At 31.5% G+C, this 25,628-nt stretch overlaps 1 protein-coding gene and 1 non-coding gene across 5 annotated transcripts; both read left to right on the top strand.

The window, feature by feature from the left end:
* The first annotated feature begins 506 nt into the window (after positions 1-506).
* Positions 507-20,197, top strand: LOC115879468 (RNA-binding protein squid). Of its 4 annotated transcripts, XM_030896360.1 has the most exons (8): positions 507-773; positions 2,185-2,225; positions 3,466-3,740; positions 6,273-6,483; positions 8,552-8,725; positions 11,094-11,153; positions 13,934-14,049; positions 16,012-16,591. In XM_030896360.1, the coding sequence occupies exons 1-7, from the start codon at positions 619-621 to the stop codon at positions 14,011-14,013; spliced, it is 996 nt and encodes a 331-aa protein (XP_030752220.1). In that variant the 5' UTR covers positions 507-618; the 3' UTR covers positions 14,014-14,049; positions 16,012-16,591. The 4 variants fall into 4 exon arrangements, with proteins under 4 accessions (XP_030752220.1, XP_030752221.1, XP_030752223.1 ...); XM_030896361.1 differs by lacking the exons at positions 13,934-14,049; positions 16,012-16,591 and adding an exon at positions 19,246-20,197; XM_030896363.1 differs by lacking the exon at positions 11,094-11,153 and having other exon boundaries at positions 508-773.
* On the top strand, positions 6,128-6,201 carry LOC115879500. Its single transcript, XR_004049718.1, has one exon. It is a non-coding gene; the product is annotated as a small nucleolar RNA snR61/Z1/Z11 (small nucleolar RNA).
* Positions 20,198-25,628: the final 5,431 nt, after the last annotated feature.

Here is a 25,628-nt window from a genome sequence, read left to right as displayed (position 1 = left end):
TTATAATAGCATATAAGAACTAAATGATAAAATACGTACTATTTATCAATACATGCAGTTGAAATAAAGATTATTATTAACACGGATAGATATTTTTTTATGTAATTCGTTTTATACAATTTCTTGTAAAGTTTGTAAGTCTTGTAAGTAAAAAAGCTAAAAAAATGATGATTAGTACTTCATCCTTCCTAATTTTGTTATATATTATCCTTTTTTATATATTCTTATATTATTTTTAATTTTCATTTTCTTTTAACTAAGTTTTATTTTATTTTTACACAAAAATATAAAACTTAAAAAAGACAAAAATCGCGTAAAGGCTTATCCTCATAAAAAAACTCTCTCTAACAACATAATTTTTGAAATTATTAAACTATTTTTTCTTAGAATTTTTTTCTATGCCCATCCCTGTTTTTACACTTCATGAGTAGAAATTCATTTTAAATCCGACAACATTGTACCGTGCTCATGCGTAGAAAAAAGGAAGCGCATCATCGCCATCTACATTTTCGACGCCCCCTTTCCACATCAACCTTTTCTTTCCTGGTGCTCTTGTGAAGTAGACGTGATATATTTTTAAGAGTAATTAGTGATTAGGAAAGTAAATAAACAAATAAAATGGCATCACAAGATAGTGCAATGGAAAACGGTGAAGATTTTTCACAAGATGTATCTACCGAACAAGTTAAACAAGAAAACCAACAGAATGGAGGCGGAGACGCACCGCCGGCGGATAGCGGTAGTGCCGACAGGCCAGGAAAAGATGACGATAAGTAAGTATTTTTACATTTATTCAAAACCTTAAACGATATATTAGGTAATAATTCGTCCTAGTTTTGATATTTGTTTTTAAATACAGAAAATATTTCGAATTATTAACTGATCTGTGTATTTATCGATCGCCTTGAAAATCTAGGATCATCAGCAAATAACTACTTTTTTTTGCTCGATTTATAAGTTTATTTAGTTGCTTAGAATGTATGTTGCAAATTTTGGTGTGTATTTTTAGATATTGTAAAGTAATTACTTGTATTTTTGCTGTAATTAATTTTTCCAAAGGTGACTCGTAATATTCTACAAGAAAATGGCGGCCAATGTTCTCTTTTTGGCGCGATATTTGAACACCCGGAAGATTTTTGCTGTTTTTCCATTTGCTGCCGTCACGTTCGATTAAACTTAACGATAAAACCTTGCATTTCAGCATAGTTTAATCAAATTAATAAAAATTTTGCGTTTAGTAAGTACCTACAGAGTTTATTTCAGTAAAGTTGTTACGTTTGGAGCCAATAATTTTTAAAATATCAATTCAAATCGGGTGCTAGGATGCCAGATAAGGTTTACAAGTTTTCCAATTTAAACCAAGTTCCTTTTCTCCAGGTGGCTTCTCGGCTAGCAGAAGAATGGGCAGTATGTACCTATGGAGGCGAGAGCTGCAGAACCAGGACCCATGGTATTTATCCTTGGGCACTAAATATCTGCCACTCACACTTAGTAATGACGTCAAACTTAAATTGGATAATTTAGAGTTTTTGCATATTTACACTCTTAAATTTGAGCTGTACATAGTATAAAATTTTGGTCAAAACGCTTTTTTTGTTAAATGTTGACATTCACTTAGACTCTTTCTGATGTTTGTTCAAGTCAGAGCATAATGGGAAGCTTTCCAGATCTTTGCATTTGTTGGTTGATTAATAATTGTTTGCAGGTAATTTAGTGTTATAGGTAAATGTAAGTTAAATTCATAACAATTTTATACTTCTTCAAGTTGACCTGAAGTATTTGGGACCAGTACTCGTTCATTTCAACGCCTTGTTTTTTGTTTAGAAGGTATTCATAAAATTTTAATTTTTCAGGGATTTGTTTTTAATGTCAGCATTTTTCAAAAATCAATGTGAGATCAAAATCGTTTATATTTTGTACAGCCTTTTTTTTAATTGTCCAAGTATTGATTAATGTAACTTCAGTACCTATTTGAATTTGCTTTAACTTAACTGTAACTTTCAGATTTGTTTGAGATTGCCGATCCTCTAGTACAGATTATAAATTTTGTTTTGTTGTACATTAAATTTTAATTTTAAAGTTTCATGTTTATTAAGCATTATCAAAATCTAAGATTAATCATAATGCTTAGGAAAGTTCTTTTGGGATTCATTTATTCTAATGCCCGGGTTTTTATTTTTGCAGAAAATTATTTATTGGTGGCCTAAGTTGGGAAACTACAGATAGTAAGTATTACCACAATTTTTTTAATATAATATAATATAGAATGTACTTTAAGATCAGAGTGTTTAATTTAGTTATTTTATTTAAACACTCTACTCTTAGTTTTCAAAAATTTTAATATTAGAAATGTTTTTATCACAATACACAGGGTTCTGCAACAGTGCCTCAGACATCTATAACTTCTATAATAGAATTATGAATTTTATTTAAGTGCAAACATAAAGTATGTACTAGGATGTATTTCACGAAATGATTTTAACTTCTACAGGGTGGATCAAAAATGTCTGAGTGGATTGGGATGATTTTTTTATATGCAGCAGCTTGCATATTATTGCATTTTTGGCTTCCTTTCTGATCACTTTACGTAATCCTAAGATATTAAAATTGTTTTGATAGTCCTAGAGATATTAAATAAACATATTTTTCATCCTTTAAAAAAATACAAGAGATGTCCTGAAATCATATCTAAACTATAGTCTATAAAATGAATAACTTTGAATTTTGACTATTATTTCTTACCAACACGGCAAATATAAAATCCCTCTATCAAAAAAGTTACTGATATTCTTTAAATTGAGTGCCTGAACGAATCAGATAGGTATAACTTTTTTTACTTTCGTGAAATAGAAAGGAAAATAATAAAACAAGTGACAGTTCTTCCTCTTCTTCCAAAAATCAACACGAAATGTCATAATTGTCAAAAGTAAAATGTCATCAGCTTTTGACATTTCTAAATATCAGACCAATGCCGTCTCTAATAGAACAGTCTCGAACACCCTGTATGATACAGGGTGTTCAAAATATTCATATATAAGTTAAAATGTTTTCTTGAAAGAGGTCCAAATGCATACTTTAGATAGCAGTTAAATAAAATTTCTAAGTTCTTTTTTATAGGACCCACAGATGACAGATGCACTGTTGCAGAACCCTGTATTATATAAAAGTGTTTTGGTAGTTACTGACTCGTCACAATATCTCTCAAAAACTATGTTAGATAGTTACTCTAATTAGACAAATAAATATCAATCTTTTACAAGTTTACTACCCCTTTAATACTTTATTTTATTGTGTATTACTGCATGCAATCAAACAAATAAAGTTTATATGATGAGAATTTTTGCCAGTTCTGCTTCTGACGGTTCAGGGAAGAGATTATTTTTTCATTCTGAGGCTTTTTTTACAACATTCGCTTTGTTTGTTTCTGCTCAACGTTTTGCTAACGACCCTTTCTGATATTTCCAGAGGACTTGCGCGAGTATTTCAGTAAATACGGCGAGATCGAGAGCATAAACGTGAAAACAGACTCGTTGACTGGCAGATCCCGAGGATTCGCCTTTATCGTGTTCAAAGACGCAGAATCGATCGAAAAAGTAACGGCTGAACGCGACCACACAATCAACGGCAAAAAATGTGACCCCAAAAAGGCGCTGGCCAGACAGGGCAAGATTTTCGTTGGAGGTTTGGTGCCTGAGCTGACTGACGCTGACATCGAGGAGTACTTCAAACGCTATGGAAAGGTAAGTTGATATAGTCTATCCAACGACGAAATGCTCGGCAGTGATCGATGTCTCATTTTAATTTCAAACTAGTTTATTTTATTTTACAATATGAACTGATCTCAGACATACCCTAAACGCATATTTGACAAATGATAATAACTGAGGGTGCATTTCGTAGCTTACCTTGGTTAGGGTTTTACGTTCCGTTTCTATCGGTTTCCTGAAAGTTTTCTTATTACGGAACACGGTTCCTGAAAAATTCGGTTATAACTGTCACCAAACTAACCAGCGCGGGAAGGCTGGTTTTGTTTGTCAATCAATGTCATTATTTATGTGGCAGAAATCAAGAAAATATTGGAAGTTTGACTGAAATTCTTATTTAATTTCTAAAATTTGTAATAATTGTGTATTTACATCCAAAAGCAATGGAGGTAGGCAGTCAAGGTAAATAAATTTCATTAACTAAATAGAATGATTTTTTAGGACCATTTAAACTTACCATGCAGCCATTGTTTCTTAAAGTCGGGAACATTTAAAGAAAGCATGAAAAACAAGACAAGTAATCGTGAATGTTTTGTAAGCTATAAAAATATAAATATTGATTAGATTTGTTTATTTATTATTGATCTGTTTTAATATTGGACCTGCAAATTTTCACTTGAGCTGTCTAACGAGTTTAACAGTTTATTAATAAAGTACTTTTCAATATTAACTCCATTAAAAAGAAGAAGCAAACCTAAAAGCAGAGAATAGGTACATTAAAAATGCCTAAAAGATAAATTTTATAATAGAGGTATTGAAATTTAGAAAACGTCAACACTTGACGTTTCCAGTATTTTACCAAACCGTTCCGTATCAAACCGATGTTTTTCAGGAACCGGTCTGGTTCGTCTGGTTTTGCAACGGAATACAGCTTTAGATTTTATAAACTTCGTGGATAAGTAAATTCGCATCATTTTTATTGAAGACACATCAGCGACATTCGACTATCTGATTACCTTTGTCTTTGACACTGACTGACCAATCGTCTGTCTTTCTTTTGTGTATATGCCATTTTTGTGTCAAAATAGAAAATATAAATATATAAATCAGACAAAATAATATTGTTATTCAGATATTAATTATTTATTACATAATATTTGCTAGTATATTAATTATTTAAAGAAAAAGATTCAAAGGTAAATTACCTAACAATGTTTAAAGTGATTAAGTTTCCTAACATAAATACATATATATTTCGCTGAATAAAAGTTGGTGTAAAAAACGATTTTAAATAACACTTATCTTGTTTTTTGAAAATATGGAACATAATTCAGAGGTTTTCATACTTTTAGTGTTGTGGAGTTCTTTTAAGGACAAGATTTTCTAGCAACTTATTAATCAACAACACTTATTAGTCATAATATCCACTAACTTTATCACACTACAAAAACAAGCTTTCAAAAAGAACACAAATCTAAAATATCGTCGGAAATCCAAATGAACTCTTTATTATTACAGGCCAAAGAGTATACAAAAAGTGACATTAAGTTTTTTTTATTAAAATATGTTTTGACTTTACAATGTCAAAAAATATTTTAATGTTTCCCTGGTTGCTGATTTCATGTGTTGCCCATTCATCATAGCTATTTTTAAAAATAGTATTTTAAAACATTTTTAAAAAAGAATTTATCATTATGATTTAATTTTTGTTTAAAATTTATATAAAAAATATATTGAAAAAATATGACAAATATTTTCAAAATAATTAATACACATATCAGTTATATCTTGATTAAAAAAAATAATAGTCTATATTTTTAGTAATTGTTGTCAACGCAGCGAAAAAACGTTCAAGTTAGCATTCATGTCTAATATCGTTCTGCGCATGCTCAGTAGCATATTCAGAGAGAAGGATAGGCTTATACAATAATCTTGTTCTAGAAAGAAATAAATAGAATTTTATTTTATTCATAAATTTTTTATTATTAATTCATTTATTTTAAACTACTCCTAACAAACACCAAAAGAATAGTTGTTACATGTAAGGGACTTAAATCTAAATTAATTAACTTAACAAAACTAAAACTACTGTACAATGAATGCAATAAGTAAAAAAAAATTGGTTGAATTGAAACTAAAATATACAAAGTAAAAAAAAACAAAAATGTGCAGATCTCACTTCACTGTGGTGAAGGAGGTACGATTTAGGATGTTATTTATTACTTTTACATTTGTATGGAAAATATCTATTTTAAACTGACTTAACACTGCATTGCATTCGTAAAAAATGCATGTGAAAGTCCCGTAAACAAGTCATGTGTAATATACATATGGCATAGCTTTATCTACGAAGTTTATAAGATCTATGGATAATAATGTAATGTTGGACGATCGCTGAACAGTCTATACATTATTCTCATGCATAATAATGATGAAACAAATTTGCCAGTTCTGCTTCTGATTGAACAGGGAAGATAACCTTTACCACTTCTGATTCTAATGAAAATTCATCAGACAAACTAATTTTCTAAACTAAACTCGATACTATATTTCTTTTGACTTTTCTAGATTGTGGAAATCGAAATGCCGTTCGACAAGACGAAAAACCGAAGGAAAGGATTCTGTTTCATCACGTACGAATCGGAAGATATCGTGAGCGATATCTTGAAAGAACCGAAACAGACCATCAAAGATCAGGTGGTGGACGTGAAGAAGGCCACGCCCAAACCGGACCAGTTTATGATGGGCCGCGGAGGCAGGGGAGGTCGCGGACGAAGTGGTAAGTTTGTTACATCAAATAAAAACATATATTATTAATATTTAAAAAAAGTTACATACACTTACTTTATTTCGATCTGACACAGTATAAAAGAACCATTTCATTCTTAGATTATTTTATTCTAAATTGAGGTTTTACGAATTTTACGATAAGATTTTTTTTTGAAAATAAAACTTACATCTTGATTCAATTTTTTCTTAATTAAAAATAAAATTTGACATTTAAATAAATATTATGTACTTAATACACCATTTAAATCTTTATTTCACGAAATAAATTTTTCTTAGTGGAAAACATGATCAGAGTCAAGTTTGCCTTAACTTTGTACCATATGAAAAAAAAACGGCGTCCAGTTGGTTGGGAAATGATCGACGACATTTCCTATATAAATTTTCATATAAAATGACAGCGATTTTCATTTCATAGCCACCGCTGACGCCGTTTATTATTTATAACTAAAAATATCATTATTTTACTAGTTTAATTTGATTAATTTTCGACTAGTTTAATTTGATTAATAAGACTAGATTAATTTAATGTATAATAAATTAATTATTAAATAAATGTGATCATATTTTTTTCGTATATTCAAATACCAGAAAACCAAAATTATATGATAACGCACTTTTAAACGAAGTTGAAGGAAGATTATAATGTATCTATCACAATACTTAATAGAACTACTACAATTAGAAGAAAAAGAAAAAAATACCCAAATACCTTCACCTACTACTCAACTACAAAATAAATAAATAAATAATAATCTCTTACAAAAACACTACACAACTACTTCTTGTATTCTACACTAAACAAATTATCAAACTTATTAATTAATCAAACAAAGAAAAAATAACCATTACCCCTTCACCTACTACTTAACTTCAAACAGTGAAAAACATCGGTCTCGTCGGCCTTGCGGAATTTGTCAAGTATTTACAACGGTCGAATTGTATAATTACCAGCTTTTATAGCATATCTTATAGACAAAAAGTATCTGGTCGATTAGTAACCAATTGGCACAGTCTGGAAATTATCGATTTTTATTTTCTCTGTTTTTATTGGTCGCTTCAAAATTCAGAGTAACAAAAAATATTTTTCTGTAGTAAAAGACTGTGAAATACGCCCCGCCATCTGGTGCTTTACATCCATAAACGTTTTAGGTTGAGCTACTTTCAAAATTTATATATAAGGTTTTTACTTAGAGCATAGGGCTCAATAAACGCTCTCCAGCGGGTTTGGTTGTTGGCAATTGATTTGACATCTCGCCATGATCGGTTTATGATCTCAATCTCCTTTTTAATTGTCCTTTGCAATGTATGTCTTGGACGACCAGTTCTACTGCCTTGGGGATTAGCTCTGCCAGCTTCTTTTAGCATACAGTGTGTCCCCGGATTGTCCTTACAAGAGGAAAAACTTCTATTATTGACATTTTGAAAAAAATGAATGTTTCAAAACATCCTTCACAAAAATTTTCTTTATTCTAAAATGGTTAAATCCGTCTATACTTTACCGTCTGTAATTTTTTTCATTTTCTGTCTACCGATTGTTATTCATAGAATTTTAATTAACGTAATATTTTTTGCTGTTTTAAAATGTTAATGAATTACAAAATTTATTTAATGCAGTGCTATGGAAAGGGTGATGTTAGTTTACGGAAAATGGTGGTACTTTAGCAAAGAATATAACATTAATCAAAATTCATAATAATCATCTATCAAAGAATGAAATCGAAATGGTATTACCACAGAAACACTATTTACTTTTTAGGACTTAGTTTTTCTTAAATTTCGGGATTAACCATTTTAGAAGAAACAAAATGTTTATGAAAAATACATTTTTCTCAAACTGTCGGGAACCTACTGTGTATATTTGTAAATTTTCTCTGGAAATGACAAAGATAAGGTCAATTAGTAAAGGAATTATTATTGGGATAACTGCTTCAATTTAAGCCACCAGTATTTCTTACTTTTCCGACACCCTGTATGTACAAAAATTCGCAATATCACAATTCCAATAGTACAAGTAGACTCACAGTGTGCTTACTATATGACTTTTATTTGTGTTGCAGGTCCCGGAGGCTACTCGCAGGGCTGGAACCAAGGCGGCTATGGCGGTGGTAACTACGGAGGCTACGGCCAGGGTGGTGGCTACGGATACGACGGCTACGGTGGCGGCTACGATTATTACGGCGGTGGTTACGGTGGATACGGCGGTTACGATTACTCCGGCTATGCAAACTACGGTAAATACAGCAATTCTCGAAGGGGCTTTAAGGGGCAACCCTCGTCACACTCCGACAATCAGCAATAGTACACATTTTTAAAAAAACTTTCACCTTCCCTGTTTTCCACGTGATTGTTATATATATTTTTTTCATTTGCCATAGTTTATATAACTCTACTTTGTAAGGGCACAGTAGTTAAATAAAAACACAAACAATTTATCTTTTGGCATGTACTTGTTCATATTTTCAAGTAACTTTTACGATAGTTTGTATATTTACCGATACATCATACATATTTTTTACATGGCGATGCAAATTTTTAATAAATTGACGATCAGTAAAAACATATTTGAATTTGGCTTTATTTCGAGTGATTTCCTTGTATCGGAGTTCAATTTTTTACCGGTAAAATTGCATTTTATGAGTTTCATTTGCAAACATTTTCTCAGCTCAATATTAATTAATTTTGATTTTCCTATAATAAAAACTATTTTTACTGAATTGATTACTTTGTGAATGATAGGCGTGTCTGTGCCTGAGAAATTTTCATTGATCGTCGTTTGAAAGGTAACCCTGATGCCATTTTTTTATCGTGTGTTTTTTTTAATGTGAAGTGGGGTTTTTAATAAATATTTTTTGTACATTACACAGGGTGCGTCAAAAAGTTAGTTGTGTCAAAAATTCTCTTTATATACCGGGTGCGTCTCAAAAGTGCCTCACCTCTATAACTTTTTTATTTTTTTCAGTTAAAAAAACGAGATTTGGTATGTTTTGGTATGTATATGACATAAATTAGGATTGATTGACGTATTCAATTATTTTCGGTCACTAAAACTTTTGATTTTTAAATGGCACCCTCGGTATTTTTTTAATTTATTCGATAGAAAATAAAACTATGCATAGAATGACATATCATATGTCACTTTTGACATTTTCGCATATGGTTTATTTGAAATTATAACTTGCGGTTCGTAACGAAAATTTGACTCGAAATACCAAGTGTGTGGTATCAAATTATTCGTAAAAAATGTTTTTTCCAAATATGCTAATGAGCCACCCTCGTTCCATTTGAAAAAATTGAGATATGATTAAAAATACGATTTAAGCATTTTCTAACTGACCAGGACAAGACACTAAAAATATTAGACGATCAAATCTATTTTTCCAAAACTCCTTGATTAAGAATTACTGTTTTTAACATAGCCATGGCACTCTAGATTGAATTTTAAAATACAATTTTTTATTAAGCGAGAATGTCAAAAGTTGACACATGAAATGTCATTTTATTCAGAACGTAATTTTCTATCGAATAAAGTAAAAAAAATATTGAGGGTGCCATTTAAAAATCAAAAGTTGTAGTAATTTCCGGTGAAACAGGAAGTGGCCAAAAACAATTGAATATGTCAATTAATCCTAATTTATGTCATACACTAACACACCAAATCTCGTTTTTTTATCTGAAAAAATAAAAAAGTTATAGGGGTAAGCCACTTTTGAGGCGCACCTGGTATACAAAAAGTGAGGTTAGGTGACGAAATATCGAAAAAATCGAAACGAAAATTTGTTCCAAATGTGATTATGTGCCATGTTTCAAAAATATACAGAGACTTTGGAAAAATATCTTTGATTATTTTTTGGAAGAATTTTATTTTTTTCGATAAAATTACGCAATAATTTACATATAGTTCATATCAAATAAACTTTTAGGCGCGTGATTAAGCTTGACCCGCACAGCGTTCCCACTTACATTTTTTTTTAAATCAAAACATTTTAGGAAACAACATATAAACGGTTATTATTTACGTCAACAAAACTCACCTTCTTAACAGCATTTAAGGAGTATAAAGGGACATTACTACCAATTTCCCGTTCAAAATATTCTAATAAGGTTGCGAAAAGTTTTTTGCAACGGCTATTAAGCTATCTTGTATAGTTCGGACTAAAAAAGGTTCTAAAAAGAACAATGTTCGACTGCAAGGAATAGGAATAATTTGTAGCAAAATATTTGTTCTTTACTGTTATGTAAATCAACGTAAAAAAATAAAAATGTCAACTTACAATACCTACCTAATTTGTTGCGGCGATTTTTCGGCACACCCTGTATTTAACAATAAGGTTAACTAATTTTTTTGGTAATTTGTATTCTAAAGTTTATATCAAAAACTTAGTAATAGATATTTTTTTTGCATGTTGCGTTAAAAAAAGTTTGCAAGTGAGATTCCCAAAATGCAATTTTACCAATTTTTGTTGTATTGTGCGTTGAACAGTAAAAAAGTGGTCTGCACGTGTTTGACATTTAATATTTAAATGATTTGATTTCTGGTGTTCCCAGTTTAAATACTTTTATCGAATATTAACACTTGTTTCTCTTGTAATTTTCGAGCAGACCAAGGATACGGTTACGAAGGAGGATATGGTGGTGGACGTGGTAACAATCGCGGAAAAGGTATCAATTCCAAATCTTAATTGTATACTTTTTTGCTTTTTTTTTTCATTCAAGCTTAGAAAATGGCTCAATTATCAAAAAAGTTATTCCAGATTTATTTTCACCTACTTTGCAAATTGTTTTTATATACAGGGTGTAAATAAATAGTATTCATATATTTTATGATTTGGTTTGTTATTACAAAGTTATTTGCTACTCAAAGTCTATTAAACTCTTATTTGTGCCATTTTATCATGTGAATGGTATGTTGCATACTGCATTTTTTGGAACACACATACAACAGGAAACACGTTTTTATTATTAACATTTTGAGAAAATTGCATTCTTTTTAAAAAAATTATTTTAAAATGGTTAATATCGTTTATACATTTTTTGAAATTTCCATACTGTTGAGAGAAGATAAAAAACATTGAAAATTAAAAAAACATAAAATATGTTTGAATTCTATAGTAATATAGTTTCGATTTCGTTCTTTGATAGATGGTTATTATTAATTTTGATTAACGTCATATTTTTTGCTGTTAAATTATCCCAGTTTCTGATAACTATTATCACCCTTTCTGTAGCATTGAACTAAACTGAAAATTTTGTACTTTAACATTTTAAAACAGCAAGTTAATTAAAATTCTATCTATAATATTAATTAAAACCTATCAAAAAAGGAAAAACTTGAACATATTACAATAGAAAGGCTTTTTGATTTTTAAAACTTCATTAGGAAAAAATTCAACTGTATTTTCATGCTTTTTTAATTTTCCCTAAAATGGTATGGAAATTTAGAAAAGTATAAACGAGATTAACCATTTTAGACAAGCAGATTTTTTTATGAAGAATGCATTTTTCTAAAAATGTCAATTTTAAAAAGTTTTTCTGTTTTTCCTCTTGTCGGGCACTCAAGCCGGGCACATACTGTATATGTACTTCTAATGGGATCAGTAATACTGATTTTTTTCTTGTTAAAATATTTAGAATATGTATTACACCAATTCATTAACACCCTGATATTCATTTATAAATACATTTACTTAAAACTTTTTTAATATAGAGGTTAATAGTTATAACTTGGTGAATATAAATTTGATGGTGCAAGAGACTTGTAGTGAAAATAATATGACAATGATTGTTTTAAATTCTTTTATATTTTTTAATTATGGCCTGTCATTAATGTCATATTCATCGCTAGTCTACGCAATATTGTAATATCCTTGGTTTGTTACATAAACTTCCAAAGCTTTAATTCTGAAATATACCCACACTTATTTTTATTTTCACTATTCCGAGTTTTTGCAGCAAACTGACAATATGATTAAATTAATTTTCCGCATAAATATTTTAGAGTATATTTTTATTGCTTTACTATAAAATTGGTTTCGTTATAGTTGAAGACAAATTTCCTATAAAAAATGATTTAATAGGAATTCTATTGATGTTCGAACCAGTATTATTGTTACACCAGAACATTACACCATATTTTACCTCAATACACCAAAATACTTTCTTTATTCGTGAAGCCTGTTTAGCATTAACAGCATCAAAATTAATTTTTATATATAAAAAATTGTTATTTATTTAGGCATTTGGTTGGCGATGTTACTGATAATAAAAAGAAAGAAGCGGGACAAAATAAACCGAATATAACAATAAATTCTATAACGTAGTATAAAAATGTACGGCTTATACAGGGTGTTTCATAACAAATAATGTGAAAAGTTTGAGATGATTATTTGTTCAAAATAAAAGGCAGTTTGGTCAAAAGTCAAAAGACAATCATTATGGAGGTATTAGAAAGATGGCAAAAAATTGTTTTTATTTATCTTATTAAGGCTATAGAATAACTAAATTTATGGGTGTATTACCAAATAAGTAAATGAGGTTGAATCTTTTATTATTCTTAAAAGCGAAATTTACAAGAACAACACTTTGGCAAAAATAAATTTGGATAGTCTTTGGATTAAACTTTTTCGTTTTTTTTTCAAAAAATGTAGATTTGAAATTGAAGCTATTAATGCAAGAAGGGGACAATTTTAATGTTTTGAGGAAACGAAGCCTAAAGTTTTTAATTTGAATTTTTTTCTGAAATAATACTTGTAAATTCTCGTATTGATGTAACTATTGCCACGTCATACATTAGCGTTTTACAAGCATATAGAGCGGGAGTCAACACCTTGGGTAAAATATTTCAATTTTTGCAAAAATGTTAGTTTGTGAACATTTTTTTGCACAAATAGCACAAATTTCACTTAAAAACCCAAATGTGAAACAAAACTCATTACTCATTAGTGGGTTGTTATTCTTTATGGTGTTTCTAATATTGCTCATTCATTTCATTCCACTAACTTTTTACTGCATCATCTCCCTAGGGGTTGACTTTTGACCCAGTGGTTTTGTGGCAAACGAAATTTTTTATGTTGAACCAGGTATCAGTTCCTTACGTTTTTGCATTTGTTTTGAAACGCTCAATATAATCGATTTCAGTTTAATCATCTGCTGATGAAAAGTCGCATTAAAAACAGTGTTGCTTATTTGGTTGATTTGTATTTGAATTAAATAAAAATCGTTTCAATGAATTGAATAAAACTTGAGCGATCCTATAATCGTCGGGCTCTTTTTTATGTCCCACCATGTATATGATAAGGAGTCTAAGGAAGAAAATATATAGAGGGTGAGAGAGTGTGTGTTTGTAAGACGGAGCCTCACGCTCGACTCTGGCGAGGTCACACAAATTTAGTGAGTAGATGGGATTGAATATTAAAATTTTTATACTCGCCCGTTCTTTTCAGGTGGTTCGGGCGGCGGCTTCCAGGGGGGCAAGCAGAGGGGCGGCGGCAGGGCGGGCAACCAGCGGCACCAGCCCTATTGAGAGAATGACATTAGGACAGTTGCAAAGTAGGATTAGGTGAGTGTTTGATTCTTCTTAATTTCTATCTTATTTAGTCTTGATGAAGGGATGAAAGGATGAGATTTTTATTTGCAGTCACATATACAGTGTTAACATAAAAAATTGAGTTTTTTAATGAAAATAACATTAACTTTTATTAAGTATAATCAGTCATGAGAAAATTAACATGAAGACAAACAAACACAATGGAAGAAAAAAACATACGTGACTTAAATTAATATCACACAACATAAACGAACTTAACTAAATTTGGAAAGAAAACTGTATTTTATTAATTAAAAATATAGCATGGAATACCGTATGATCGAAAAAAACGGCGTCAAAGACGGCTGGGAATGACAGTCAATGATAATTTTGGCGAGGTCAATCTCTAGGCGGCATTTACTGAAAATTAACGTAAAACTTGTCAAAATTAACACTAATTATACAAAGATTACAAAGGATAAAACGTTTCCAGACACAAATCTCAAGAAAATATTTTTTTCTCTAATTTTAAACTACACCGTTTAAAAATCGTTTTTACTTAATATAAAAATAAATTACAACCTTCTTCAGGCCAACTGGAAGTCTGGAAGCGCCATTGAGGCTTGACCTCGCCAAAATTATTATCTATTGTCGTTCCCCAGCCGTCTTTGACGCCGTTTTTTTATATACTAAATAAAAAATATGATATATAAGTTTGAATAATTATTAAGAAACTTATTATTAAGAAATAACCTCTACGACCGCTAGAAAGTACCGTATTGTTACGTTTTTCGTCGGTTCCGTGTGGATAGAAAGTCACAATTTATTTAAACACTATTTATTTAACACTAATTAACAAAAACAATAACGATAAAAGACTTACAGAACTATTTACAAAAGATTTATAACTAAGAATTTATTTTGAATTTTAGCGCGTCAACTGTACTCGTCTATTTATATAACTGCCCTCTCTAGGCTACAGCCGCCGGCTTTTATACCGACAGCTAAAGATCTTTAGAATAGTCCATAGATCGTTAGGTGCATAGAGAAGGTTTCGAATGTTCTCGTATGTACTACTCCATTCCAGTGGGACTCGATTCTTCTCGAACGAATGAATCATTACGGTGTCTATTCTTTAGTGCGATGTTAAGGTCATCTGAGGGCGGGACATATAGTTAGGTTAGGTAGAGTCCACACGGGTCCGCAACGGTATGATCGAAAAAAACGGCGTCCAGTTGGCTTGGAAATGACGATCGATGACATTCCCCATATAATTTTACATATAAAATGACAGCGATCTTCATTTCATAGCCATCGCTGAGCCGTTTTTTTTTCGATCATACAGTATCAAATTATGTTATATACCGATCTGGTAATGGAAACTGCATGGTCTGTATTTTAACGTGTAAGACAGTGATGTAGATAGCTTAAATGAAACATCAAATCTATTAAAAAGAGATAAAAGTCAGGTTGATACATTTCTTCTATGCGGTATTGCCGGATTTTGCATCAAAATTTCAAACCGCACAAGTAAAAGTTTCCGAAAATGTTGCGTCTAGGACTGGTACTTTATTTTTCACAATTAGTTACTCATTTTACTACAGCTGGTAATAGATTCTTAAACAAATGTCTAGCAGAAATGAGCATTATAGATATAATCTTATCTTCGTTTATTTTTACATTTCCCATACGAACCAGCAACACTGTATGCCGCTTTCTATTTTGTCTCTGTCTATCAATTGGTCGTATGCATTAAAATACAGACCACGAAGATAAATGACCACGGCTAGTATATTGTTACTGAGTGCCGAAAATACCGGAAAATTTATTGCCAAGTCCCGGTTCTTTGGTGACTCAAAAGAACCGGTAATTTAGTATAGAACTTTATAGATAATTTTTGAGAACTTATCGTATTTAGTGCGCATGAATGTTGCTAAAAGAATTCATTGTATGATAGTATAGAAATAAAATAACCTTTTTTTCTCTTTGTTGCAGGTATTTCTCACACAAATATCACCGATTAAAAATAGTAAAGTATTTTTCTCAGCAGTCATTCCGTTGGTTTTGGAAGAAGATAAACGTTTGTACAAAAACAAAATAATATGTCGGTATTTCGCGCCTAAACTCGGACTTTGTACAAATTAAATTCGAATTTTTCTTTCGTATGGTTTTTGCTTAAACCAACTCCCTTCATTAATATATCATTAATAAATATATCGATTAGTCGTTGTCGAGAAAAAATCATAATTCGTGTGAGCCGTGAGAAATAGATTTCGTTTCTATTACCTTTTTATTTTTGTATTTGGAGAGAGATAAAAAACAATATTAGATATTTTTTTGAACGCGCGGGCGGCTTGGACGTACCGGCGTGTTTTTTTTTATTATAAATAAAAGTATATATATTTGAATTCATTTAAAGTGAGCACGTTGTATGTTTTATGTTGGTGATCTTTTTATAAGTTAATTTAAAATAGCCGTAATGATTAGATTTAAGTTAGATGTTAATTGTAAACGTTGGATCGTCCGTGTACTTCCATATGACAGGAAACTTTATAAATAAAGAGATGAATCTGGAGTCGTTCAATTTATTATTCAACCTTTATCTTTTAATTTACCTTCTTGAAAATGTATTTTTTTAATGTGAATTGTCCTTTTGAATCCTTAAGGCTGAGGACACACGAAGCGGCTTACAAAGTCGCCGCCGTCCGTGTATTTTGTACCATTGAAGTCCCATTATTGTGCGTTGGATGGTCATTCTAGCGGGACAACAGTCTTGTATTTATTTATTTATTAATAAATTAAGTTGTTAAATAAATAAATTTAACTCTATGGTTACTATATATTAGACCGTTTGCTACGTTCTTAGATTTTATTTAAATCTCAAATATCGCTACTGATGTTTTGTCCCGCTAGACTTAGCATCCGCCGCAGTGTTCCGCGCCGCTTCGGCGAAAAGCCGCCTCGTGTGTCCTCAGCCTAAAAATCCCATCCTGAAATAGTTTTAAGGGAGAAAATCAACTGTAAAGAAATCAATAAGTTGCCGAGCACATCATCAAAGATTTTGAAAATATTACTAAGTTAAATTTCTAATGTAGAGAGTTTGAAACTTGAACGCACTTTTTCCTATAATCTTATATCCTGGTTATAAAAAGACTGAGAGCTGGCTGATAAAAAAACTTACCTTGGTAATATTGGCAAAGATTACCGGTTTTCACGAGATTTTTCTTTACAAATCTGACATTTGTCACTGTCGATTTTTTTCCTTAACCTGACATTTGTCATTTTCATGTTCTTAATCTGACATTTGTCATTTTCAATTTTATTCTGGGTATTCTTTGACAATTTTGAAGTTAAATCTGCGTTTTGTTATAGTTTCGGTGAAGTTTAGGGACTTCTAAGCTTTAAGCTTCATTCAGCACTTCGCAGTTAGGGTGGCTGCAACGACGTCCCGTAATCCTGTTGTTAAAACAAAACAATTGGTTTTTATATAGCTGTTATGTCAATGAGACATTCTTTTTGAATGCTTACCTAAAAACTAGTAGTATAAACTAGTCGGCACAACACGACTCCGGTACTGTTTCTCTCGTGGAATAGACTATACAGGATGTTCCCGGATTGTCTTTACAAGAGGAAAAAAACTTTTTTTGACATTTTGAGGATATACTGTAGATGAGCTGGCAATTTTAATATTACTTTATTTACGAATAGTATAGATAAATCTTACGCCATGTGAAAACAGGAAAATGTTGGGTTGTCACTGATTAAAGGATACTGGAACAAAATCTGTGCTGTTAAATTATAGGATGCCATTTTTTGGTATCAAACAAAGCTGATACCAGGGATAATTTTAGCGATTTTTAATGGATTTTTGTGTTTAGTGATCTCTGTTTTAACTTTATTTTTACAATTGTAATTTGTTCAGCTTTCAAATGTAGAAGCCGCAGCGAGTAGAATGATGCAGGAATTAACAACTATATTCGTACACACTCAAGTCTTTTTCTATTGAATTTGATTATTAATTTTCTGATATACCGTAATATGTGGTACTTACTGTATTTTTTTCTTAAAATAATTTGCATAACACCACCTAACAAAGCATCATCCACCACAGACACAGGCGTAGATCAAACTTTTATAAAAATGTAAATGAATAATGGTTATTCATAATTAAATAAGTGCTAAATTAAATGTTGTAAACTATTTTTTAGCACTAAGAAATTGCATAATCGATTTTATTATGAAGGGCAGACATGTAAAAAATTAAATTAAAAACCACTAAGTAGTCGTTAAAAAGGTTATTTGTAAAACAATTAAAATTTCATTTTTTATATTAACCCTTTTGTATGGCACTAGCCAAATAGTTTTGTTGTCAACTAGGAACAATTTGGTTCCATTCATCCATGTATTCTTTAGTCTTTGATTTAGTCATTGGTTGCGCCAGTTTGTTTATCTCGATCCTATAGGGTAATATAATATGATACATTTGATATTTGTTTACATTTTGTTAGTATATTTGTGGTACTAAGACGGAATCCGATGTCAAATGCGAATGATGTTGACATGTCGGGTTCTGTCTTAGTACCACAGATATGTTGAGCAAAGTCAATCAGAACAAGTTAATCTTTTATACATTAAGGCGCATTCTCACGACTTCTGTACAGTTGTACAAATATAGGAAGAGATTTGGGGATAGCACCGGTCGCATTTCATTCATAGCATTCACACCATTTCTCACGTCTAGCTATACTTGTTAAGTTGTACTTGACAATTATTTTTTATTGGTATACAGGGTCTGGCGGAAGTGCGGCGTAAGTCCTATAATAAATAACTTAGAAATTCTGGTATAGACTCCCGACTCACCGTGTATACCCTGTATACCAATTTCAAATGTTTGTCAAGTACACAAGTCGTGAGAATCCGCCTTTATAATTATTGGAGACATCCATATTCACTGTAAGATCGAAAAGAAAAACGGCGATATAGTGGCCTTTGAAATAACAGTCGAGAATAATTTCTGTCGGGCCCACTCCTATGCCAATTTTAAAAAAAATTGTCATAAAAATATCACTGGCAAACTTGACCCGTTGGAAATTTTACTTTGGTTTTACTCTTCATCAAAATAATATTTTTTGACGTAAGTAGCCATTCTCTAAGCAGCATTTTTTTACTCAATCAATTCACCGACTGTAAATTGCGCACATTTTAACGTAAACATATTGATTTTTCTAGCATCTTCCTATCGACAACAAAAGAAAGAATAGCTTCCTACGAGACGAACCTCACTGTACAGGGTAGAACTAAGAAGACTGGACTAAAAACTAGTCCAAACGTGTCTGGAGGCGGAATTCGATCCAGCTTCCATTTTTGTACTGCGCTCCATTTGTTTTATTGGATAAGGACGTTCACACACCGTTTTACAGGGTGTTACAAATAACCCGTACAGCTATCGGCAAAGTAATGCCATTTCTATGTTTATTACCGAATCATCCAATTTACTGAATTCGATGAAAAAATCAGAAATGTTTAGAGTTGATTTTTGGTAGCTTTATTTTCATAGGGTTACGTAATGTTGACTTACTTTTTATGTTATATTATTCCCTTTTTATTTCCGTCGTTTATTTATTCGTTTTCTCTTCTGTCCTTTCTACAGCTCTTTTAATTTCTAGTGGGGTACCAATGTTGAAATTATTATTAGCCTTTGTTTTCATCACTTTCTGGCAAAAATTTGGCTTTCTTTTTACACAAAGAACGAATGAATAGATAAGAAAATCAAAATTGGTAAAAGTTTGTTTCATAGTTTACCACGCCAAAAGAAAAACAGTTTGCCATTTTGGAATTTTTACTTTATTTTTCGTTTGTAAGTCTATGAGGAATGTTTTCATTACTGCCTCTAGATTTTTTAAGCTACGCAAAAAAATCGTAGGTATTTATAAAAAACATCAAAAGTCAGCTTTTGGGATGACACTAAATGTCTTTTAGACCAATCTGAATATAGAATATAGAAAAAAAAATTAAATATGTTGGATATAATAGTCCAAATTTTATTTAAAAGGAACTATTATAAACGAAACTCTATAAATCAGTTTTGACTAACATGAGATTAAGTACTGTAAGTAGTTTTAAAAAATTAATATTTTTAATAACAGTAAAAATACCGCATGATCGAAAAAAAACGACGTCCAGTTGGCTTGGAAATGAACATCGATGACGTTCCCCATATAATTTTACATATAAAATGACAGCGATCTTCATCTCACAGCCATCGCTGACGCCGTTTTTTTTTCGATCGTATGGTACAACTCGTCAGATATAGGATGATATCTAGCGATTTTAACACCGACGCAAACAATAGATTGTGAACGCAGAAGAAAATTAATACTTCTGTATATCTTGCGAGCATTTTAAAGTAATAGTACGAGAGCTAGCAACGTCGGAAAAACAAGTATTTTAAGACGTCTTGTTCTGATATATCTTTTACTATGCTCTCTAGAACAGCATGCGGCCCGGCCCGTCTGGCTACCGGTAAACGTTGCGTTCCCTACTGCGCATTGAAACATCCTATATTTTTATTAGTCCTTTAAATTCTAGTATTGAATATAAATCGAACATGTCTCCAAGGCGCAGTGCGTAGAGTTTCCGACCACGAACCGATGATTCAGAGTTCGAACCCGGGTCAGGACAAAGAATTTTATTTTATTTACGTTTATATTCTGATAGCAAAGTATTAAATATTTGTTTTTTTTTGAATCACCAGATTTATTTAATACTTTACTATCAGAATATAAACGAAAATAAAATAAAAGTCTTTGCCCTGACCCAGATTCGAACTCTGAATCATCGGTTCGTGGTCGGAAACTCTACGCACTGCGCTATGGAGACATGTTCGATTTATATTCAGTACTAGAATTTATAGGACTAAATTAATAAAAAAATATAGGATCTTCTTCCGATGCGCAGTAGTGAACGCAACGAGTATCGGCAGTCAGACGGGCCACATGCTGTTCCAGAGAGCATAGTAAAAGATGTATCAAAGAGCCCGACGTCTTAAAATACTTAGACTATTTTTAATCTAATTTGACCAGCAGATACAAACGATCTAAACCTTTATGGATAACCGACTGTACTGTACATCGAAGGCACTACATCACGATATATAATTTTATATGTGACGAATTGTACTTAGAATTATGAAATTCTGTCTTAAATTCGTTTTGGCGATGCAAAATTGACATTATATGGTGTCGTATCTGTTTTGGTTCTCTGTGATAATCACTTAGCATAGAAAAGGTCACAATGCTTTTTCTATGCTATTTACTTTGTTAAAAGGTGTGTGCGACAGTCATACGGATATGGAAGCGTACATATGTCCAAGTGGAGTGCGGTATCTGATCTTTTACCTCGTTAGCCTGTTAAAAGATTTTTTATATTTTACTGATCTTAGTTTTCTATAATATTATATATAATAGATATAATTTTTTAAAAACTAGTTATAGCTATGTAAGAACACCATAAACTACCCTTAAAAGTATATTTTGTAGTAAAAAATATAATAAAGCACGCAAAGCCTCGAAATTTACTCGCTAATATTGTATTCAAGTAACATAATATTTCGTCTCGTAAACGTACAGTAACAAAAGTAAACTTTTTAAAAACGGTCGACCCGAAAGGTTTTTTATGTAAAGAAGAAAATTTTTCTGGCCATTACCTATGTTTATATTACCATTTATATTATAAATGTGTTATATAAGATCAATGTTGTTCGTTTTATTTCAATTTCCATCAAATTTAGGCTAAGACCTGTTGTCCGCCGTGCGGTTTGTGTAGTACTAGACTGCGTTTATGAAGCGTATTTCAAGCGTATGTTTTCATCTAATTGTGACATACTGTTCAACGAGGAAGACGTTATTTTATGTTACTACTATACCCGACATCGAAGGAGACAGGAGACGACGAATATATTGGACGCATCCATACATAGAAAGAAATATCAAGTGTAGATTAGTTAGGTACTAACTTGTCCATTTTATTTAGTTAGGTACTAACTTGTCCACCTTATTCCACCAATTCTTGCATTAGAGTACCATAGTGCCATGGTTGTTTTAAAATTATTAATTTAAAAAATAATTATAAATTTAAAATTAATTTTGAGGGAGCAAGGTCTTTTTTGCAAGGAACTTGGAAAAAAAATCCTGGTCGGTTAAAAGATGTCTAAATCGTATTTTTAATAATAACTCATTTTTAAAATGGAATGAGGGTGGCCCATTAGCATATTTGGAAAAGCATTTTTTACAAATAATTTGGTACCACACACTTGGTATTTCGAATCAAATTGTCGTTACATTTATGGCCAGGGCACTCTACAGTATGTCCCCGGATTGTCTTTACAAAATGAATTTTTTTATTATTGACATCTTGAGAAAAATGCATTCTTCATAAAAAATTTTGCTTGTTCTAAGATGGTTAATCCCCTTATACTTTTCAAAATTTCCATACCATTCTGGAGAAAATTAAGAAAAACTTGAAAATATATAATAAATAAGAAAAACTTGAAAGCCCTAAAAATCAAAACGCGTTTCTATGGTAATATAACTTTATAACACTAATATAACGTTTTCATCCTTTGATAGATTGTTATTCATAGAATTTTAATCAACGTAATATTTTTTGTTGTTTTAAAATGTTAAAGAAGCACAAGATTTATTTAGTTCAATGCTAGGGAAAGCGTGATGATAGTTATCGGAAAATGTGATACTTCTAAAGAATATGACGTTAATCAAAATTAATAACAATCATCTATCAGAGAATGAAATCGAATTGATATTTCCATAGAAACCCATTTTGATTTTTAGGACTTTCATAGCATATACGGGATTAACCATTTTAGAAGAAGCAAACATTTTTATGAAGAATGCATTTTTCTCAAAAAGTCTACAATAAAAAAGTTTTTCCTCTTGTCTTGTAGAATGTCAAAAGTTGCCATATTGTATGTCATTCTATTCAGAAAGTCTTGTTCTATCAAATAAAGTAAAAAAATACCGAGTGTACCACTTAAAAATCAAAAGTTGTAGTCATTTCCGGTGAAACAGGAAGTGAACGAAATTAATAATTGAATCTGAGTCTTATGTACTCTTTGTCTGAGCGTCAATCACTCCTAATTTATGTCATATACTGGCATACCAAATCTCGTTTTTTTATTTGAAAAAATATAAAAATATTTTCTTTAAAATTAATGTTGGACAAGAATTGATTCTTTGCACTCCGTCCTTATGTATAAATACTAAGGGCTGGCAAAGGTTAGTCTTGGGTCGAAATTTCCGTATGTAAGAAGAGTAGAATGCGTTTATAATGTACTGAACAAAGAGAGAACAGTAAACACGTTGCCAAACGTATGAAATGAATCGAGAAACTGTGCACATTGCTAAGAGGTGTGGAAGGGGATATAGCAGATTTGTCGCAGTTGACCGGTCGACCCAATCAGAAGTGTCTAGCCCTAGCAGCCAACTATTAAGCTTGGCCAATCAGGTTGGTTAGCGTGGTTATTTGGAAGGTGTTAAATCATTTGTGTTTGTCAAAAACTCCAACGTGATTGGTCGGGCTTAGTAGTTGCCTACTATGGCTAGACACAAGTACCCAATCAGTACCTCTGTCTGTACTTAAAGTTCTAGGGAAAGGTGTACATCATGCGTTCAGCTTCACGATTTAATTACGTCTCGTGATACTTTATTTGTTTATTTATTGACGAGTCGTTGTAATTTTTCCTATAGCTTGAAAATGTTTAAGTGCAAGCTAGAAACACTTGCATTTTTGGTAAAAATAAGTGGAATTGAGTTGGTTTTCAACAGTGCTCGGGCTATTAGAACTCTGAATTCAAAAATCGATATCTCGAAATCTATTAGAAATAATTGATTGTAGTTTTTTCAAAAACTTTCTTAATATTTCTGCTGCATGTTCTTTGTAGGCAGTAAGTGAAAATCTTTATCAATAAAAAAATATACGACTGCTGAAAACAGCCTTATCGATTTTTTGTTATGTAAACATATTGTAAAAGATCCTATCTTCAAAATAAAAAAACGCATACCCTGTCGTCAAATACTGCTGTAAGATTCACTAATACTTACTACAGACATGATAAAAAGTGTACTTTGTTTATATCATGACTGCAGATTGCAGTCGGGGCACCAGGAAAAGTACATTCATGCTTTCCGCAACGTGGCGGGAACGGAGCGGATCCGAGAAAAAATGTACGCCGACATTTCTGGGACGGGGCACGGACGATTTCCGGCGAAGCTCGGATCGTGCTCGGCCTGGCATGAATGTATATGTGTAAAGAACACTTGACAATGTTTGGTCGTCTTCACCGACGCACGACTCGGACCCGTTACGGTATAGCGTGAAGCATCCTTTACTTCCACACATGTAAATACCGACCTAAGAGTAACAGTTGCCAGCACAGTATAAAAAATGTATTGACATCTTGCTTAGTCTTGTTATCTATACTAATATATAAAATCCTTAAGTGACTGACACACTGATTAATCACGATCCTGCTCAAATCACTCAACGTAAGAAGCTCAATTTTTGCATACAGGTTGATTCTAGGGTGTAGAGGTTCGATAAGAAGGGATTTTTTGAAATTCCAGTTCCAAGAGGGTGAAACCACCCCTCAAATATTACAATATTTTTTATTTAAAAAACGGTCAAGTTTCCGAAAAAACGCCTAAACACGTACATTTTATTTTCTTTTTTTATATATTTTAAGATTTTTTAAAAACGTATACGTCATACGATTATTATAAAAACGTCAGATTAATCACTATCCTGCTTAAAGCGCTTGACGTAAAAAGCTGATTTTTGGAAAACAGATTGACTTAGTAGAGATTCGATAACAAGGGATTTTTCGAAACTCGAATTCTAAGGGGGTGAAACTATCCCTTAAATATTAAAATATTTTTTATTTAAAAACCGGTGAGTTTTTGGGAAAAACTCTTAAACACGTATATTTTATTTTGTTGTTTTACATATTTTAAGATTTTTTATAAATTTATACAGGGTGTTTCATAAAATATGACCATTGAGTAATCACGATTCTGCTTAAACTGCTTGACGTTTAAAGCTGATTTTTGGCAAACGGATTGACTGTGGGGTGTAGAGGTTCGACAAGGAAGGGTTTCTCGAATCTAAAATTCCAGGAGGGTGAAAACACCCATCAAATATTACAATATTTGTTATTTAAAAAACGGTTAGTCTTTCGGGAAAACGCTTGGACAAGCATAATTTATTTGGTTTTTTTACATATTTTGAAATTTTTTAAAAAATCATACAGGGTGTTCCAAACAGTTGGGTAATTTCTTAATCACGATTCTGCTTAAACTGCTTGACGTAAAAAGCTTATTTTTGGCAAACGGATTTTTCGAAAGTCAAATTCCAACGAGATGAAACTACCCCTCAAATATTATCAAGTTATATAATAATATCGCCATATTGTTTTTTCTCATGCTGACATAAATGTGAGAAAATTTTATCCAGTACAGTAAGTACAGTATCCAGTTTTAACATACAAGTTAATGGAAATTCTTGGTTTGCTTTATCATCACCATTACAAATTATTAATT

Source organism: Sitophilus oryzae, unplaced genomic scaffold (genome assembly GCF_002938485.1).
Source record: "Sitophilus oryzae breed Bouriz unplaced genomic scaffold, Soryzae_2.0 scaffold_1576_pilon_pilon, whole genome shotgun sequence".
Taxonomy (NCBI): Eukaryota; Metazoa; Arthropoda; class Insecta; order Coleoptera; family Curculionidae; genus Sitophilus; species Sitophilus oryzae.
This window is presented reverse-complemented; position numbering and strand designations above follow the sequence as displayed.